This window comes from Pseudopipra pipra, chromosome 7 (genome assembly GCF_036250125.1).
Source record: "Pseudopipra pipra isolate bDixPip1 chromosome 7, bDixPip1.hap1, whole genome shotgun sequence".
NCBI classification, from domain to species: domain Eukaryota; kingdom Metazoa; phylum Chordata; class Aves; order Passeriformes; family Pipridae; genus Pseudopipra; species Pseudopipra pipra.
In genome coordinates this window covers 19,457,353-19,472,317 of record NC_087555.1, presented here as the reverse complement: position 1 = coordinate 19,472,317, position 14,965 = coordinate 19,457,353, and the positions used below count along the sequence as shown (strand labels likewise).

The following is a 14,965-nucleotide window of genomic DNA, read 5'->3' as shown; positions in this document are numbered from 1 at the left end:
TCCCTAAGAGTATAAGATATTTAAGACTGGCATTTTAATTTGCTTGGCAAATGAAGGTTGAGATCCAATGAACGAAAGCTGTATTTACAAAACAAAATTTAAAAGATACATCTGTGAGAACAGGCGAAGCAACTCTCGTACTCTTGGAAAGGGAGCACTCGCTTTTTTTTCTGTGCAAACCTTTCTTCAGTAGCTTGGGGAATGGCAGGGGAAAGAACCTGCCATTTCTCCTTTTGAGAGAGTTGGTATCTGTGCTTTGGGATTCAGCACCACAGTCTCTGACAGCATGAGAAAAAAAAATAGTAGTTACAGCTTTCATCTTTCTACCTGACTGACTAAAGCGATTTGACTTTCTGTAGTTTAATTTGGTTAAATTAGCCAAAATGTAACTTCTGTGTTTCTTCTTTCACCGTATAGTTATATCAGATTCCGTCTTATCAGACTGCTCACATATTAGTACAAGTGCTGGGTAAAGGTGTTTGGAATTACAGTAAGGCAAACTCGTTGGGCGAGTTGATGGTCCATGATCTGTTGCCAGCATGCAGACATGTCAGACTTTTAGAAGCAGCATCTGCCTGAGCTGTCTGGGGACACAAAAAGAACGGAAAACATCTTACAGTGGAACAAAAAGAGAGATATGACTCGATGAAGGTGTAATTTTCTTCTGTGTTTAGCCATTCTACGTGTTATCTAAAATTGAGCGCTCATGTCATGTCAACAAGTATATAATCACCTTAGTTCCTCATAATTAATTACTGAGAGGAAATTCAGGAAGGAAGGAAGAATTGTGTTCCCTATTATACCCCCTATTTTTATTGTAAATATATTTTTACTTCTCTATCCTGGTTTTGTCTTTGAGGATTTTGGTTTGCTTGTCTTCGTCATCTTTTTGTCTCTCATTTTTACTTTTTGCTCTTCTCACTGTATTTCTCCTTGGATATTTTTCTGAATCTTGGCATTGCCTTGTCTTCCCTTTTGCCAAGATGTTGCTTCCTAACTTCAGAACACTCTCTTGTACTCTGTCTGCTATTTGCCATTGCTTCTTTCAACTCATCGTTTTCTCTGGATCTGTTAACTTATCCAAGAGATAGTTAATAAGTTTTTTTTATATATATATATAAATAAGTTAATAAGTTGTAAGCTTCTTTTCAAAGCCTACCCTAGAATATTCAGCATGAGGTGTTGGTTAAATCTTGCATTCAAAAAAATCATCCCTCTTGATTTTCTCGTGTTCCATGTTGGTTTAATCTGTCAGCTTTGTAGGAGTTTTCTTTTGTCTCTCATTGCATCACTAATTGCTTTGGTACACATTATATGCACCATTAGCAGTTCTTATCCTTAATTTATTTTAACTACCTTCATCCTTTCCTAGATTCCCTAGGTCATGTGAGTCAATATTTTTCCCAGAATATTTTTCGCTACCCATCCAGTTTTTTCAAGAGACATGAGTTTTAAATTAGAATCTTTAGAGGTTTATTTGGATACAGTCTTATTGATATTATTGTGATTTAGTTCTGCATAAGAGAGGGTTTATTTAAATTGCTGTCATGGGATTCTTTTTGTAATGTGATTTTTTCATGTTTATCATACTGTGTTTATTAGTCTTCACTCTAGCTATAATCTACAGGAATTTATAAGCTGTACTTTTTTTTTTTTAAAGCAGACAAAAATTTAAGTATTTTAGAATAAAGCTTATTGGATGGAATAGGAGAAGGAACAAATAAATTCCATTCCACGTACAGTCCTCTTACTCAGAAGCCATATTACCTTGAAGGATAATTCCTTTTTTTTAAAAAATGGTACTCTTACACATCTTGTACATTTCTCTACACTTCAGGATTTATTCAGTCTATTACTTCAGAATATTTATAATGATCCTCCTAATGGTCCATTGGATATATACCACCATGAACTAATGTATTCCCTCTATAAGTGTTCATTTCTGAACTAGACTGGCGGGGCTATCAGAATAATATCAGTTCATACAATGCTAAACTGAAAAGAGTAAGTAGAGTCTGAGTCATAATGTACAAAGAAGGTGTAATCGTTGTTTCCTGTTAAAATGCAAGGTTTAAGTGCTTGCTTTTCAGTATTGCATGTTCGGTACCAGCCATATCAGTCATATGGTCATAAACTTCCTTTATGGGGCAACTGCTACGTTTATTTGTATTTCTGTAGAGCATCAACTAAGAAAATGCTCCCCTCTGTGAAATGGAGGGATGTCTTCCTCTTTGAAAATAAGAGCTAAATTAGACGAAGAAATTAAAGAAGCGAAAGTGGCAAAACCACTTCAGTGATTCTGTGAAGCAAGTCCCCATTTTTATGGGAGCAATATAGTAAAAACATTTTATTCTTTATGGAAAGTGGGCCCCAAAAAGCATATCTCAGTGAGTTGAAAAACCACAAGTACCCTGTGTTACCTTGTGTTCAGAGCAATATGAAGCCTAAGGGCGGAGTGACCAGGGTATGACAGGGCCTTTGCTCTGCTTTGCCATCCTGGGCAGCGGGAGGTCTCAGCAGGAGCACAGAACTGTGTTACCATGTTCCATGTTAGACTCCAAATTGTCTATTCTTCCCTTGGCAATCTTCCTGTGCTTCTTGAAAGAATCAGTTTGTAGCATCCCTCTAAGCCTTCCCCGAGCCAACTTTTACCTTTCCAAGAGTGGATATGCTTCACTGGGCAGTGCCTTCAGGCAGGTGACCTACTCAGGCCTCTTAAACTGGCTGATGTACAGTGGGAGTTTGAATCACATACAGTTCAGGACTTTCCCTTAGAAATTTATCCGTGAGATTTTCACTTTCAGATATAAAGAGATATTTTACTTTCTCATACATTTCTACAAATATGCTGTGTAATTGAAGTATTTTAATATTCCAGCTACAGAAGTGTAGTGTCTAGACACCACCATATGTATTTCAGTCAGGCACAAAAGTATTACTGTCCCATTTTTATTTCTTTGGCAACCGACATTCTCCTGCTTTGCAAATTCACAGAGCAGTGATTTTAATAGAAAAGCAAAATACTACATTGTACTAAAGATGTGAACTGGTTATAAATAAAAATCTTTAGTATTACTTGCTGTTAATTTACTAGTGCCTCCTTAGCTCTCTGAGACTTCTGTGAATAAATGAGATAACAAAGCATAATTATAAGTCAGTTATACTAAATTTTTGATTTGAAGCTTGACCACTGAAATGCACAGCTGTGTGTTTTCACCTTCATCCCAAAATATTTCTGAAATAAAACGCTTCTTTCTGTCTCAGTGAAGCCAGAAACTGAAACTGGAAACTGAAGAGTAAATGACAGAAATGAATGATGCCTTCTCAGATTCTGAAAAAGGCTAATGAAACCTTGCAGCTGCCAAATCAGATTGAAACCAGTGGCCTGTGAATTGCAGTGTTCAAGGGAGAAAGTCAAAGATAATCCAGATGTTCCCAAGCAGAACACTTTGCAATATTTTTTCAACCACTTTCTTTCTGTTTGTATGGACTAAAAAATTATATAACTGAGATTTGTTCTAATACATTTTCTGAAGGTTATTATTTGACCTTCAAGATAATTTAACGTGCTTAGCACATTATTTCTATCTGTACTCATTACTTGAAAGGTGGCTTTTAATTTATCAGATATATACCCTTTTCAATCACAGATTGCTCATGTGATGGAGGTTTCTTAGAAGGTTTCTTTTGACAGCCTCTTTATAGTCTTCCTGAGGCACTTTTCTTTTGGCAATGCATAAAGTCAGTCTTGAAAAGGAGATTTGTGCATAATTCTGGAACTGACTACCTTTTGCCATTTATTTTTGCTCATTATTTTGCTGCCTGATGAAATATTGTAAGCAGGAGATTTGTGAATAAATCTTGATTTAAGTGTGTTTTGAAGAGCTAGTTAATGTTTTGTTCATTTGTGGGCTTGCATTTGTTTTGCAGCGGAACCCATAATTCATTGTTAATCTGCTAAATCACTTAGTGGCAGCAAAACAGTCACGTAAAGACACAAGCAAAAAGAGGCAAATGTGTATTCATGTGTTACGAAATATATAGCATCATTCTCTTCTGAGAAAGAGTGAAAACAGATATCCAGCTTGGTTTTTACTAGATCAGGACCTGTATTACAAAAAAGCTCCAAACTTAAAAAGTGGATTACTACCCTTGACCTTCTCAAGTAATTAGAATTCTGCAGTCTGTTTAACTTTCAATTCACTACAAATTTATCGTATGCTGTTGGATTCAATCCAGACTTCTGTAACTGTGTATAGCCTATGGAAAATAAAGAGCATCCATTCCAGTAAAGAGGAAAATATCAGATAAGTCTGTTTCTGTAATTAAAAGATAGTAAAATACTTAAGCAAGAATATTTTTGTTTCAGCACCGAGGCAGTAATGTCTTCTGTTCTGCTTGCTCTTAACCAATTCTTTTCCCTCAGTAGGTTTTAATCTTGGTTTAAAACAGCATAATCTTGTTAGAATTAAGGCACTTACACATTATTTGAATAGCTATATGCCTTTGATATTCTAGAAGAGAATAAGTTGAAGTTGTATGTTAACAGTTGTGAACTAGATACTTACGCAAGAAAAACAGTCCTCAGAGAAAAGGGATGGGGAGAGTGGAAAAGGAGAAACTATTTAGAAATTAATCAATTGCTAGTGAAAAAGTGTGTGGAGAGCGAATTTGGCAGAAGCATACTCCTTCTTCCCCTTTCCCTCAAATTTTTTCCCAGGAGGTACTGTACCTTTCATTCTCACAGAATAAAGGTCATTTTACCAGTGTTCCCTAGGAGCTTGGGTAAGGGACATTACTGGAAAACTCTCTAGTGTAGTAAGGCCCTCTGATTACTATCCACTATTGGCTGTTCAAGCTTGCAGCAATGAAATAACAAAGAGAAGTCCGAGGGCAAGCAAAAAAGACTTCAGGGCCTTGGGATGATTGGTTGAATGGTCAAGAGCACAGGTAGTGATTTCCTCGATTCTTCTGTTAACAAGGAATAATATTGATAGGAATAGGCAGATCCATCAGGCCAGCGTGTGGCTCTGAGGTTGATGTAATTGGAAAAATTTTGAGGTTTTTGACCATGGGATGATCTATAACACCTGCTCTACTGAAACCTGATGGCATGCACCTATCTCAGAGGGAAAAAAAGAGTTCTAGCACACAGGAGCTAGCGGGGCTCATTAATAGAGCTTTAAACTAGCTTGGAAGGGCGAAAGGGAAAATACCAGGCTTGCCAGTGATGAGCAATAGGATGGTGCGCCAAACCTTGAGGAAAGGAGCACTAATGGGATCCCTCAATCTGCTTCATGAGGTGTTGACTACAATGTACCACACCTGAAATGTTTCTACCCTAATGCACGCAGGATGAGGAACAAAGAGTTCAAAGCTTTGACCCAGTCCTGGAGATTTCCTAGAGTCACAGAATATCCCGAGTTGGAAGGGACTCACAAGGATCATTGAGTCCAACTCCTGGCCTTGCACAGGACCATCCTCAAAAATCACACCACGTGCCTGAGAGTATCATCCAAACTCTTCTTGAACTCTGTCAAGTTTGGTTCTGTGACCACTTTTCTGGGAAGCCTCTTCCAGTGCCCAGCCACTCTCTGGGTGAAGAACTTCTTTCTGATATCCAACCTAAACCTCCCCTGAGACAACTTCAGGCCATTCCCTCAGTTGCCCAAAACTGCACACAATATTCAAGGTGAGGCTGCCCCAGTGCAGAGCAGAGCGGGACAATCCCCTCCCTCGACCGGCTGGCGATGCTTTGCCTGATGCCCCCCAGGACACAATTGGCCCTCCTGGCTGCCAGGGCACTGCTGACTTATATTCATCTTGCCATTGACCAGGACCCCCAGGTCCCTTTCCATGGCACTGCTTTCCATTCATGCAAAAGATTATTCTGGGAAGTATTGAAAAGCACCTGAAGGACAATGCAGTCATTGGTCACAGCCAGAGAAGCTTCATGAAGGGGAAGTCCCTGCTTGTCGAACTTGATTTCTTTCTATGACAGGGTAGCCCACCTAGTTGATCACGGGAAGCCAGCTTTCAGGCACATGATAGGATTCTTGGGAATGGTCCTCTGCAGGGCCAGGAATTGGACTCGATGATTGTTGTGGGTCTCTTCCAACTCAGTATATTCTATGATTCAATATAGTTAGACTACTGTGATTTAGCATTAGTCTTTTCTCTTGCCCAATTAAGGTTTATGTAACTGTGCTGAGTCCTAAGAAGCTAAGGATCATGTGAGTAGCTACTGCCTTTTCCAGTTGTCTTGTATGCTGTGATTTGGTATGTACAGTCTCTAGATACAGTTTATGCCTGGTCGCCTGGATAGACATGAGAATGCCATGCTTACAGATCTGGTTAAGAAGACTTAAGGGAGATTGGTGCCCAGTACAGTCAAGACTCGCACAGTTCTAGCTGTTTTGAGGAAAGGATGTTCAATTGCCTTTGGAGTCTCCTAGATCAAGTCAATGGGCAGACAATTGCTTTAGACCTGGAGCTATTTTGCCCGGATCCTATGCTTCTGATATTAATTCCAATTTTGTTGTAAATCCTGTATTTCTGATCTCCTGGTCTCTTGAGGCAATTGCTGCTATGGTTCCAAACCATGGAGGTTCCATGTAGCAACATTCAGATTGGTGACACCTTTCCACTGACCTAAAAAGCACCTTCAAATGCCTGCCTCCATACACATGGAAGATATATTATTGATTCTCCACTCCTGCAAGCACTTAAACTCTATAGTTTCTGTCTTGACCTTACAGAGCTGAATACAGTACACTGCTTCCTACTGATTGGACTTCAGTGAAATATATTACTGGAAGTCAGTCAAACTTCAGTGAACTTCAATAGGAGACAGGTGAATAGGAGCCTGTTCAGGGTCTGAATTTTTCATTGAGATCAGTGAAAACCACTTACTGATTTGAATGGGCCAGAAGCTGAGTGTATCAGGAAATTTTCTGAGCCCTCTTGAGAATTACCTGGTTATTTTTGGAGGATTACCCAAGATGGGGATGCTCTGGAGTGGCAGGACTTTAAACTTGTATGAGAATTTATCAGGTATTATTAAGTGTCAGTTATTCATGTATTTTAGTAGAAATTTTTTTTTCCTGTAACCTTTTGTAAGCAAATCTCATTATTATGCATGGTTGAATTTGTGCTTTTTCTATGGCTGTTTCACTTGGTGTTTTGAAATATGCGTGAATAGTTTAATTTAATGTAAAAACCTGTACATAAACCTAGGAAACTGTCAATGGAACTATTGTCTCTTCAGTCTGCCAGAAAAATAGTTCACAACATGCTTGTATGGGGTGGTGATTGCCAGAGCCTGTTCATGGTGACAGTTGTTGGCTGTTCATCTCCTAATTTCTCATTAGAAACAATGGTAGGTCAATCAGTTGCAATTTGGTTACTGGAGGCACCGTGTTGATTTCTGTTGATAAAATGTGTGATGGTGTTTACTAGAATAGTTTAAAAAATAGTAGATGTGTTTTCAGTTTTCTCAAGTTTGTCATAAATGAAAATATTTGTTTTCTCATTGCCAACAAATATCTATTATCCATGAGCTGTAATTAGGCTCACAGCTTAATGTAAAGGATGAGTGGTGCTCGCTGAACTGCATCATTGGCCTTACTGTGGTAAAATGACCAATTTTGTTTCACCAGCTGTGACTTTGGAGGCAGGTTGAATGACAGGGAGCACATAAAGCTCTACAGATTAAAATATTTCCGGCATACAACTGTGTGTGTATCAATCAGAATTCAGCAGCAGTTCTTGCTTGATAAGCTTGTTAATGTCTTCATGTTCTAAGGAACATTGTTCTCCTGTATGGGGTGTCTTGTACAGTCTCAACCCTGCATTTCTTACTGAAGCAAAACTCCCAGTGAAAAACAGCATGACCATTGAACAGAATTACAGAAAAACTCCTCACAAGGGCAATGTGTCTGCCTAAGGAAATAGAGCATGTAGTTCTGTGACTAATTATGAATTATTGAAAGAACTAGAGGAAAAAGACACAAAGTTGGGAAATAAATGGTTGATTACTTGTCTTGCATCTAAAGAAGACATTTTCAAAAGACAAGCCCAATTATAGCTGCTTTTTCCAGTAATATTTCTATCTACTTCTCACAGTGTCCATCACTCATAATAGAAAATAAGACTATATTGTCCTTCAGCTTCTTATACATGTGACAAGGATGATTGAAAGGTTGCATACAGTGTGTTCTAATTTTATATGAAAATAGTAGATTAGGGTATGTCAACAAGAGGTAGCTTTTTTAAAGTTTTTCTACGAATGTGTTTTGAGTGCTGCAGAATCAGCCAGGTGTTGGCAAAATGCCGTGATGTTGGCTGATGCAAGTATACAAAAGCCATAGAACTCCATATGTTGGAATTAATATAGTCTGGAATCGCAAATGGCCCTAGTTTGATCCTTGAGCTGAAGTGGTCAGGCAAGTGTTGTTTCTCTGTGGTTTAGCATCTGATCATGTATGTGAGTTGTTTTACCTTTTCTCTTTAATGTGATACGAATCAAGATATGAATTACAGGTATCGAATGGATTATTAATGGATTATTAATTTTAAACTGCAAAAGACTTGGTGTGCTCACAAAAAAATGCCTAGAGGTACCTTTGCGTATTTTGCCTTTTCCTGTTACCCTAGAACTTGACCTTGAGTCTTTACTGCAGAAATCCACCTCTGGAGGTGCCATGGAAGCAGTGATGTTTTCTGCTATCACCACGAAACAGTTTCTGGTGTCTTAGGCAAAGTGAAGGTAGGAAGCTGACACTGTTATGCCCCTTTCTGGAATCATTTATGGACATGATGCTGGAAAAGGATGAGCTGATTTTTTACTTTGTAGTTAAGGTACTGTTTTTCTTCAAGGGTACTTCAATTAAGTAAGGTTCTGGTTTTGTTTATCAGCTCAATTTTATTGATGGGGTACCTGAAAAGCATCAATTTAATGGCCTAAATACAGAGGCCCAGTAGTTATATGTTTTTACTACAAAAGCACTAAGAATAACGTAGTATCTTCTATCAACAAATACAAAGGTATCAAAGCTCAGGAAAACATCTGTAGAGTTACAAATTCCTTGGTCGTGTTGATTTGGCTCAGCCTGCAAAGAGAATAAGCTATCAGTGAGAGCTTAGCAGCTTAGTAACTTTTTAGACAAAACATGTTCTATATGGTTAAAAACATGACTTTCTCCTTTAATCATTAACCTGGAAATGACTGAATGTGTTTCCTGAATCACATCTGCTCTGCTGATCTGTTCTTCCGTGATGAAATCCCACCTGTTTCCATCATAACAGCTGCAACTAGTGTAAAGTATCTCTGTCTTTTTTCTGAATGTTCCTTGTGAGATTGTTAACAAAGCCTCCAAAACATATGCTTTTTGTAAGCACCATTGTTACCTCCATGGGAAGACTTTGAGAACAGTGTGAACAGAAAAGACAAAAGTGCATGTTTCATGGATAGTAGCAGCTTTTGAAAAAGCAAATTACTTTGCAGTGAAATTCAAAATTTCACAGTAAATATTCAGTAGACATTCTAAAAAGAAATACACTGTACTTCTCAGTACAATAGAAGTTGATGTTATCAGAATTCAAAATGTCAGACAGACTACCATTCCTGCAGCATAAAGACTAATAACATATACTAATCTCAGCTGACTGTTCCTTAAAGCTGTCTGCAGAGGTCACATATGTGGGATGTGTGGACTGATAACCATTTAACCATTTTCATCACAGAGAAAGATGTTCTTAAAGTTTACCTTTCTTTGATAAAGGATTTTTTTTTTCTGGAAGTGTATCTAGAAATAGTTTTGTTGGGTTTGTTTTTGTTGTGGTTTTTTTTTTAATGCTTATGAAATAATCAGATTCTGTGATGTGCACAAGCATATGAGCCTGGTAAAGGGGAGGCAACCCTGAAATATTATTGTCGTTGAAAATAGCCAATCATATTTTTTTCCCTAATGGTGAATTTGATAAGTGATGCCCACCTGAAACATTCTGGATTTCTTCACTTCATGAAAAAATTGTATTCCCTTAGTCCCTTAGAGAAAAATAATAACACAGTCATCTCAGCAAACTTGTCAACCTGCAGTGTAATTTGAAGGCTGCTTTTGTTTTGAAAAGATATAGATGAAAAAAAGTGGTCAAGCTACACTGCAATTTTTTTCAAACCATTTTGCCTGTATTTTTTAGAGTAATTGTTAAATGGAACTACTCTTTGAATGAATATGCATGAAAAATTCCAGACTATTGAGCAAATCAGCACTAATTCATGTTGTTTATGCTGTTTGCTTTTTTGTTTTGCGAGTTGTTTCCAAGCAGTGTTATGCTGTGGAATTTGGCCATGCTATAAATGAAGTGATTCATGATACAATGCAGAATAATATTGTGTATTTCTGTTGTAGAATGTCTTATTGTGATTTTTTTCTCTGCCAATTCAGTAATACATGACCCTCAAATGCAGCAAAAGATAAATCTTTAAGTTTCGTAAAACACAAGTGTAATCTCAAAAAGTTAAATGAAGCATCAGTACTTAGCAAATTTTAAGTTGCAGAGGAAACCCCTGAAGGATAACATAGTATAATATAGTGATTTTATGAACAGTTCCTTCTCTAAGTTGGTCCACTGAAATTTGAGCCTTTTAAAATTGGTTCACTTAATATGACCTATAGGTCTTGCTTTGTATTTTTATGTAATCAAACTGTAACAGTAACAATTAGGAAGGAAAGGAATTATATGCCAACTAACGTGGAACTCATCTGAGTTGAAAAAAATTGTTCTTAGGAAGGCCATCTTGCTATGTATTGTAAAAATACTGTCTGCTAAATGTCAGTTTAAAAATAGCATCTATTTTTAACAGTTTTAGAGTTTACAGTGTCATACAAACTGAATATAGATTGAAACCCAGACTGAAAATCCTACAGATGGTTGACAGTTCAGTAGTTCCTATGATATCCATACTTTAAAAGTTTTGAGCGGACTCAGTGACCTGGGGTAAAGAGCTAAAGTGGTGTGATGGCGAGGTTAATACTGCATTTTCATTTGGACTGAATTGAAAGGGAAATGTTGGGAAGTACACTGAGCTATACTGACTACCAGCTTCAAAGATATTGACATAAAAGGAGAAGGACATGAAAAGAGAGCTGTCAGTGAATGAGCAGCAGCAAGAAAAACCCACCAGGCATTTGAAGGGGACACAATTTGACTATTGCTTTCTTAATCATCATTTTCTCCCTAGTGGAACTAGTATCATCTTTGATGATTATCCATGAGATAATTCCAGTAAACATTAACATTTTACATCCCAAAACTTTGTTTTTCAGAAATCCTCCTCCTACTTTGCTACATCCTGAAAAATGGTGCAGAGGATTCAACCATTTCATTTCACAGTGAGTTTTATTTTCTTATAAAAACAGCTTATTCAGCAAGACCTATGTGTGCCAATCTGAAAACAGAATTTGTTTATGGAGTTGCTGCTTTTGCAGGTTTTTGATTTCAGTTTTCTTTTCATAGACTTTAGACCATGCTTCACTTTTTGAAAGCTATACAGCACAATTTGATCTTCTTATGTACTTTCTTCACAGCTTCTCTGAACTCCTTAGTTGATTTGCTTCTTAATTTTGATGGAACTAGAACAGATTTGTAAATATACCTGATTTCCTTGATGGTTTTGCAGTGAAATTTTGCATCAAGGAGAAAAAAAGGATTAGTGATAAGACTGCTGGTCAAGTTAAAATAAGAAAGATAAGAAGAACATAATAGCCTTGTTTCCACTTTACTGATGTTCAGTACATTGTATACAGCTCTCACCAAACTAAAATATGCTTTTGCTTTTCTTTTTCTTTTTACAGTAAAACTAGGAAATTACAGTGTAGTAGTTGCTAGCATTATATTCAAAAGTCTTACAGCAACTTTTGAGTGATTTTTAGTGTTCTTCAGTATTTCATCAGGACCTATTACATCCCAAACTGTGTAATGTGGGGAATAGTGTTATAAAACCCTTGGGAATTTTACACTAATCAAATAACCAAATACTTGAACACTGTTCCTTGGTGCTGAGTCTTCAAGATAGGTTTGAAAATGTGCACATCTGCATTTTGAATCTGTTCTGTTCCTTGAGGCATGTAGTTACTTGTAGAGTACAATATGCCTACCTAATATTTTTTCAGCTAGTTGTGTAGTAGTGTCTTTCCATTTTAGGAGAAGTTAAAAATAGAAAGACTATTGCAAATTTTATTACTAATACGTGAAAAATATTATTTACTATGCTGATCTTTAACTGGGCAGGAAGGTGAGGTACAGTGTAATGTTTGGCCTACAAAGGAAGACCGTTACTGTCGTTGCTGCAATGTAACTCAGAATCTCTTCCAGTGCAGGTAGTAGAAGTACATTCCTCTGGAGCAGATTGACCCAAGTTCTGGTTCTCTGTAATGCATGTCCTTGTTTACTCAGCAGTGTACATTGTGATCTGTAGCAGATTCGGTGTTTAATTGCAAGGTCACCAGATGGTGGATGAATTTCATTCTATTATAGAAAAACATTGGGTTTTTTGTACTTATAGACCGTAGTCTATTTTCTCGGGGACTCCATGGCTCTTGGTTTATATTCCACTTGTGCTTTAGAAAGTTATTGCACCTGGTAAATAAGATCACATTCCTGTCTCAGAAATGTTCTGCATTAACCTTCAGTGTTGTTATGTAAGTTTTTCTTTCTTGGTATCTTCCCTTTTAGAAATCACCACTGAGCTTGAGAACAATACAAAAACTCAGTTGAACATAACATTTGTTCAGTTCAGCATGCACTGTTTAAAACAAGTCCGATATTTTATGGCTAAACTTGTTTTAAATCTAGTCTTTTGGGGTTTTGACACCTTCAAATGGTGTATTTTTAATCACATGGGTTATTGTTTACTTTTGCTTAATTACTTCTTCATCAGCAACTTTTGCAGGTTCTCAAATCTTGCTTTTCATTTTTACAGTAATGTGCACAATGAAGTAAGGAAATATGCTCATACACAGCCTCTTAATATCGAGAAATGCAACTATTGTAATAAATGTATTGTAGCTCCCATTAGAGAATCCTGAAGTGGAATTCTCTGTGACGTTATTTGGCTCTTGGGCACATGTTAGTAAAGTTGTTGATACAGAAGTTACAAGATGTTTTTATGGAGGCTTGGATTTACGTTAGTGGATTTTTCTAGAAAAATTTAAATAATGAAACTTTGAATCATACAACTGCAAACCTTTTAGCCATTACTGATAATTGGCTCATTTATATGCATTAGTTATGCATCTGTTGATGCCCACCTTGTGACAGCCTAGCTATGATAAATTAAAAGCAGTGATTGTATAAATTCCATACTGCCTTTTATCCATATGTTAGGACCTTGCCTGATGTTTCTGTCACCCTTGTGATGAGTGGTTAGCTTTTGAATAATTTCATTATCTACCTCCTTCCTGACTCTAACGTAATTTGCATAACAAGCTTATCTAGTTCAAGTCATGGGCCAGACCTGTGTACTAACAAAAACCAAGCATACAGCTTTGGCTAAGCATACTTTTGATTTCAGTTCTGTTTACGCAGTAATTTTATTTATTCCAAGATTGCCAAACCTGGTCACTGGGCTTTTTTCACCCCACATTCTCATCCCTTTAAATGCCACTGTCTCAAGAGGCATTTTTGTTATAAGTGTTCTCTCACATATTACAGCGATTTACAATATGCCTGAGCTGGAAATTTCAATATACTGTTGTTGGTAACTCTTTAGGCTGTTAAAATAGTGACCATATATTTTTCAGAAATGAAGTCTTTATTTTTAACTATGATACTAGTGCCCCAAGAGAGAATCACTTTGCAGCAGCATTTTAGTCAGATGCAATAGTAACAAAATCTGAATGGAGAGAGTGTCAAGATAGTTCTTAGCTTGGTGAATGTATGTTTCTGTTCCCAGCATTGTTGACCTTGACTTGAGATGAAGGCTGCAATATGTTGTTCTCATAAGGATTTTTACAATGAGGATAGTGAATCTGAGTTAGATATTTTGTTTTTAAAAAGTACAGATAAGAACAATTTAAACTGTCATTTCTGGCAGCGGCCTGATTTTGTGTTTGGTGTCTACTAAGATGTGCAGCCCATCCATACTTCTAAAAGATCTGTAAAGTTGGGTGTATGTGTATTTATCTGTACTACTGTGATTATGCATGAAAAACTTGGCACTCCACTCATTATGTGAGAGATGAGTAATTATCTGTTTATTTTATCTACATATTAATAGGACTTACTATTTCTATAAGACCACGTAAACAACCACAGCAGTTGTTGGAGGATTGACATCTAAAAATAATATACTTCTATGTACGTTTATTTTTGTGCTGAGGTAAAATATCTGTTTTGAAGAGTTCACTCTAGTCATTTCTCATGAATATTTATGAAGACTTTTTTTGATGACTGCAGCACAGACGACATTGCTCTCATGGGTTAACAGTTTGTGTCCACCGCCATTTTAGACATACAGTGCTTCAGAATTGGTTCATAAAATATTACATTAAAATGAATAAAAATTACTATTCACAAAATTATCTTACATGCTGCAAGTAATTTTCTTGGCACTTTAAAACTTGACTGATCCCTAGGGGTAAATAGAAGAGTTAATGTGTTCTTGGAACAGAAGAATACAATAACTTTTATTTACATTACATCACAAAATGGTAATTTTAATTAAAATGAGCAGTGGTATCTCCAGAGACAGACATTCTCCTTTTAAATTTATTTAATCAATGATTAGCTATTATGGTTCTTTGAATTAATTAGTCATTCTTGAACTGGAGGGAATTAAAGAATTAAGAAATTCAGGAAGTAATAAAGTCAAAATGTGAAGTTAAGGATTTATGGTCACATTTATCATCAAAATGTAACATTTAGCAATGACATTGCAAATACAATACAAATATAATTTTTC

General features: G+C 36.7%; 1 protein-coding gene across 27 annotated transcripts in view; it reads left to right on the top strand.

Annotated features, from left to right (window-relative positions):
* Positions 1–14,965, top strand: part of MYO3B (myosin IIIB) — a 210,700-nt gene that overhangs the window by 58,416 nt on the left and 137,319 nt on the right. For 26 of the 27 annotated variants that reach the window (XR_010431949.1, XR_010431952.1, XR_010431951.1 and 23 more), the window contains one exon: positions 11,331–11,396. Coding sequence is in view for 22 of the 27 variants with exons in the window: in XM_064660901.1 (XP_064516971.1) it covers positions 11,331–11,396 (66 nt within the window). In the remaining 5 variants the exon portion in view is untranslated. Of the gene's footprint in view, positions 1–11,330; positions 11,397–14,965 lie in introns of those variants that run through there. The other variant, XR_010431953.1, reaches the window with a different exon arrangement.